Raw genomic sequence first — 5,962 nt, 5'->3', positions numbered from 1 at the left:
CTTGCTGGATGAGATGGGGGTGCGCTGTGCAGGACTCTCTGAATCCCAGCAGGGACAGGCACTGACTACAGTCTCAGGAACTCTGCTGCTGTTCTCTGATCCCTGGGCCCCTTTATACCCTTAAGCCCCGCCTTCAGGAGTGCACGTCAACCAATCAGACAGCAGCTTTGGGTGGGAATACTAAGCCACACCTACATAGGGCGTCAACCTCTGGATTAGTTCAAACCCTGCTTTCCATACTAAGTGAAGGGGTTAAGGGTGTGTTTCTCACCTGCTCTTTGAAATGTAAATTACACTGAAGCAAAAACAGCTCCTACCCTTCTTCTCTAACCCCTCCTGACATGCACTTGCTACTCTACTGCCCTGGGGCTGAGAAGAATCCCAGCCCAGCCCCAGCCCAGCGCTAGAGCATCCACACATCCTACTGAACAATCTGTCTCTGTATTGCTTTTTCCTCCTGCCTTGTTTATTCATTCCTTTCTTTCATCGTTTCCTCCTTCCTTTTCTCTCCGTGTCCTTTCGTCTTTCCTGTGTTGTTTCATTCCTTCCTTCCTTTCCTTACTTCTTATTCCTTTGTTTTTTCCCTTTGTTCCCTACCTGTCTGCCAGCCTCCAAGCTTGCCTTCTTTCCTTCCTTCCTTTACTCCTTTCCCTGCTTTTCTTTCCTGCCATTCGTCCGTCTTTCATGTCTACCTTCCTTCCTTCCTTTCTCCATTTCCTCCTTGCATTCTTCCTCCCTCCCTGCTTCCCTCATCCTCCTTTGTCTCTCTCTTTGTTTCTTTCTCTTTCTTTCTCTTTTCTCTATTTCTTCCTTCCTCTGATCCAACCCTTCCTCCTTCGTTCTTTCCTTGCTCCCTGTCTTCATTCTTTACTTTGGTAGCTGGGTAGACATGAAGTAAATATATCTATACAATATAAGGGGAGCAAATGAAGTATTGCCAGCATTCTTGTGCCATTTTCTTCAAGTCTCCACCATGACTGTGTGAACAATGTAGGGAACTCATCACCAAATTTGTGGGAGATGACGAATTAGTTCTCTTGCTCTCAACGGAGGTCCAGCCAATCAGAGAGCAGCTTCTGAGGGGATGCATGAGCCACCCTTCTAGTACAGATAGAAAGGGGTGTCACTCTCTGGTTAGTTTGAATCCTGCTTCCTGGACAAAGTGAAGGGATTCAGGGCGTGTCTCCCACCTGCTCTTTGAACTGTAAATTACACTGAAGCAAAAACAACCCCTACCCTTATTCTCTAACCCCTCCAGACATTCCTAACCTACTCTACTGCCCTGGGGCTGAGAAGAATCCCATCCCCGCCCCAACCCAGTGCTACAACATCCACACATCCCACTGGACATTCTGTCTTGTTTGTATTTCTTTTTCCTCCTGTCTTGTTTCTTCATTCCTTCTTTCCATGGTTCATTTGTTTCCTCCTTCCTTCCTTCCTTTTCTTTCCATTTTCTTTCTTCTTTCATTCCTTCCTTCCTTTCCTTACAGCTTATTCCTTTGTTTTCCTGGCTGTGTACGACTCTGGATGACAGCTGTGTCCCAACATCATGGAAATGTCAAGAAAGACACATTTTTATTATGTCTTGTTAACATAATAGTTGCGCTAATACAAAAGAAATAATCACAAGTTACTGAAGGCTATCAGAAGATAGAGAATAACTCTTTATTCTGTGCAGTCCCAGTATAGGAAATAACTATACTGTGTATCCAAAGTGATAAAATGAACATTGCCTATACCCCAGAAAATGAGATGTGAGGACCAGGATTCAAAGGCAGCCCAGGCAGGAAAGTCCATGAGACTCGTGTCTCTACTGGGAGATAAGAGCCTGCCTGACTTCCAGAAGCCTTTCTCCTGAATTCAGTTCTGCAGGAAGTCCCTCCACCCTCTGGGCACTATGGCTGATGAGCAGAAAGAGTTCTGTTACTTTCATGACATGTAACTAACATTTGATTTTGAAATTGCTCCTGCTCCCCGCCCCAGATTTTCTCCAATTCTTGATGTATTAATGTTTGACCTTGGTTATGATTTTTGGGGTTAGAGAATAAGGGTAGGAGCTGTTTTTTCAGTTATTCAGTGTAATTTACATTTCAAAGATCAGGTGGAAAACACGCCCTTAATCCCTTCACTTTTGTACAGGAAGCAGACCTTGAACTAATCCACATTGACACCGCATGTAGGAGTGGCTCAATAATCCCACCCAAAGCTGCTCTCTGATTGGTTGACGTGCACTGCTGAAGGCGGGGCTTCAGGGTATAAAGGGGCCCAGGGATCAGAGAACAGCAGCAGAGGCCCTGAGTCTGCAATCAGTTCGTCACCCTGCTGGGATTCGGAGAGCCCTGCACAGCACACTCATATCTCATCCAGCAAGATGAGCAAGAGGACCCTATCCTTACTCCAGCATCTCGCCATGCAGAGTCTGCTGAGCCACCCAGCCCTGGCCAACTCTGCCCTAGATGATCTGCCTGTGTTGTTTTTCCCTTCGCTGTTTATGGAGGCCTATATGGGGGGCCACAGAGAGGTGCTGAAGGCAATGGTGCAGGCCTGGCCTTTCCCCTGCCTCCCTCTGGGGGATCTGGCACAGCCACCAGACCTGGAAATCTTCAAGGCTGTCCTGGCTGGGCTAGATTTGCTACTTAGCAACAAGGAGCGCCCAAATCGGTGGAAACTACAAGTCGTTGACCTGCTGGGTGAGCACCCAGGCATTTGGACGCTGGGGTACCCTGCCATGGCACAAATCTCCTATCCAGGGTTCCCGCCAGGTGAGTTAAGAGCAAGTCCCTGGACAGGGATGGGTGAAGAGCAACCCTTGATGATTGCCATGGACCTGACCATCGCCGATAGCCCTAAGGACGATCTCCAAGCCTTCCTGCTGCAGTGGGCCTGGGAGAGGAAAGAACGACTCTGTCTGTGCCCCAGGGTGCTAGAGATTCTGTCTGACTCCAGCTCTGAAACCCAGAAGGCTCTGCAAGTTGTGAATCCGGACTCAATACTGGAACTGCTGGTGAGTAAATTGTGTCTAGGAGACACCGTGAAAACCTTTGCTTCTATTCTGAGCAAGATGAAGAAACTTCGCATCCTGAGTTTCTGCAATACGTGTGCCCACTTTGACACTTTCAGCTCCCCAAATTCCTCGTGTTCCTCCCTCCAACTGGGGGCACATCTGGGGCAGCTGCAGCATCTCCAGGAGGTGCGTATGCAAGAAATTGTCTTCCTTGGTGGAAAGCTACCCGCCATTTTCAGGAGCCTGCCTCCTTTGAAGGACTTGTTTCTGAGCTCGTGTAACCTGCAGGAAGCTGACCTGAGGTTTCTGTCCCGGTGTCCCTGCACCAGGCAGCTCAAGCACCTCTGGCTGAAGAATTTGTCTATGAAAAGCTTCAGTCCCGAACTCCTGAGAGCCCTGTTGGAACAAGTGGCCGGCACCCTGGAGATCCTGGTGCTGGAGAAATGTGAAATCACAGATGCTCAGGTCTCAGCCATCCTACCAGCCCTGAGCCAGTGCTCCAAGCTGAGCTCCTTTAGTTTCTATGGAAACCACGTTTTCATGGACACCCTGCAGAGCCTCCTGGGGCTCATGGCTAGGTTGGGCCACTTGAATGAAAGCATCTATTCTCCCCCTCTGGAGAGCTATGGACCCACAGGGAACTTGGACCCTGACAGGTTTTTTCAGGTTCTGGCTGGGTTGGCCCAGGATTTGGGAGATGTGGGGACAACCCCTAATAAGATCCAGATCTGCCCAGGTTTCTGTGATTTCTGCAACTGTTTCCTATACTACTTCCTGGGGCCAGATGGTTCCTGGGTGCTCAGAGAGGAGGAGTTCCATAGCCATGAGGCTCTGGCTGGGTAATTGGCCCTCTCTCTCTGTCGTTTCTTCTCAGCATTAGAATGTGATCGTGTGTGTGTGTAAGAAAGAAGGCCTGTGAGCCTGATCTTTCCAGTTCAATTGTAGCTCCAGTACCCCAAGAACTTTTGTGCCCTTTGCCGGTCGAGGTATCCCGTGCAAACCTCATCACAAGTCTAGAATGTACCCTCTCTGGAAAGAACTAGAACACAATCTTGGTTTTTCAAATGTTTTTGTTCAAACCTCTTTGTGCCGCAGCAGCCCACTGATGTTCCACAGTTCATTGTTTCCATCCACCACTTCATTTCCAAAAGAAAGGAGCACAAGCAACAACTAGAAAGATGTCTTTTCTCAGAACTGCACAACATAAGTCATGTTCCTGCCTAGAAACTTAGCTACTCAACAAATTAAATTGTGAGGATCATGGTTCAAAATCAGCCTAGTTTGAGAAGACTGCGGTGCACCGAAGTCTTCCTTGTTTTTCCTCTTTCCCCCTCTCTGGTCTACTATGGATGCTCTCCAAGTGTTCTTGCCTATTTCTTAGAAGATCTTGGCACCATGGCCATGGTACAGAAGTGTCGGGAGCTAACAGCGAAATTCACCCTAACTTCTGGCTTACTCTCAAGGGCGTGCAAGGTCACGGCTTAGGGAGCCAAAGTTTATCCTAACCTCTGGCCATGTTGTTTTCTCAAGGACATGCAAGGACATGGTTTACTTGAAGGACAGTACTAATCCCGAGATGTTTTATTATGTCAACAAGAGTCTGTTATGTATACCATCCGACCATGCCTTGTTTTACTGTCTGTTGTTATTTACCAATTTCAAGGCCTTCCTGTTTTCTTACACCTTGGTTAATCCTATGCTATTTCCTGGTGGTCAAACTGTATATAAGCTGGAATTTAAAAATATATGCGGCTGCAGTCTTGAGGTTCAACCTTGCGGCTGCAGACCTCCCGTACCCCATCTTTGTCTCTTGTCTTTTTTCTCTTGCCTTACTTTTCCTTTTCTGTATCCCCGCTGCCCCTCAGTCAGGATTCCTGTTTCCCTGCCGGCTGGCCCGGCAGGCAGAAGCATGCAACGAAGTAGGCGGGACTTGGAAGCCACAACTTCCTCTTCTGGTGGCAAAGGTCAAGCGGAATGTAAACACCACGGAGCAGTGTCAGAATGGCTTCGTTTGGGTGGAAGAGGAAGATTGGTGAGAAGGTGTCAAAGGCTACATCCCAGCAGCTTGAAGCTGAGGATGTTGTCGAGAAGGAGGGGCTTGAGAATGATGAAGGGAACTGGCTTCATGCCACTAAACGTAGGAAAGAAATTCTCCAGGAAGGCTGTGCTGAGAAAAGCTAACAGCTGAAGGAGGAAGGAGCCAATTTAGCAGAAGGTAAAAGATATCAGGAAGCAATTCAGAAGTGGGATGAAGCACTACAGTTAACTCCAAATGATGCTACCCTCTATGAGATGAAATCACAGGTCCTAATGTCTCTTCATGAAATGTTTCCAGTAGTGCATGCAGCAGAAATGGCTGTCCTGCAAACCCCACATTCATGGAGTCTTGGCAAATTGGATCGTGCTCAGCTTGTGTTAGGAGAGATAGTACTGGCAATTCGAAGGTTTCAAATAGCCCTTCACATCTATCCAATGAATCCTGACATATGGCAAGAGGACCTTTCTTGGGCAAGAACCCTCCAGGAGCAGCAGAAGGTAGCACAAAGGGTTAAGAAGAGCGAAGAAGCACCATCTGGAGCGATACCATTCTCCCTAAGTCTATCCCTGACTATGACTTTGAGATTGATGAGATTGTGGCTGTGTGTGCCGCTATTGCTGAGAAACAGAAGACAGCAGCGGCAAATAAAACCGTGGTGATTGTGTCCGCTTCCAGGACAGTGGAGACTGTAACAGAGAAGGAAGAGGGCGCTCCACCGCCAGACAACTCTGTGTTTATCAAAGCCTGATGAAGCGGACCCACCCTAAATTATTTGCGTCTTTCCGATTACTGCTTCACATTTAGACAGAGACACACACGTACTCTGAGACAGGGATGAGACTGCTGTCCATAAAATACATTTGCTTCTCATGAGGTATATAAAAATGCAGTGGTAGAATCATTATGTAGTGTTTGACTGT

The 5,962-nt window shown here is 47.7% G+C and overlaps 1 protein-coding gene and 1 pseudogene across 1 annotated transcript; both read left to right on the top strand.

Annotated features, from left to right (window-relative positions):
- Nucleotides 1–2,791: 2,791 nt before the first annotated feature.
- On the top strand, nt 2,792–3,847 carry LOC125345198 (PRAME family member 8-like). The gene has a single exon (XM_048337413.1). It carries the CDS (start codon nt 2,792–2,794, stop codon nt 3,845–3,847), a length of 1,056 nt encoding a protein of 351 aa, XP_048193370.1.
- Nucleotides 3,848–5,005: 1,158 nt separating this feature from the next.
- Nucleotides 5,006–5,790, top strand: LOC125345201 (annotated as a pseudogene).
- The last annotated feature ends 172 nt before the right edge of the window (nt 5,791–5,962 follow it).

Source organism: Perognathus longimembris, unplaced genomic scaffold (genome assembly GCF_023159225.1).
Source record: "Perognathus longimembris pacificus isolate PPM17 unplaced genomic scaffold, ASM2315922v1 HiC_scaffold_5388, whole genome shotgun sequence".
In the NCBI taxonomy this organism is placed as follows: Eukaryota; Metazoa; Chordata; class Mammalia; order Rodentia; family Heteromyidae; genus Perognathus; species Perognathus longimembris.
Note: the sequence above shows the minus strand (reverse complement) of the source record. Positions and strands in the feature narration are given on the sequence as shown.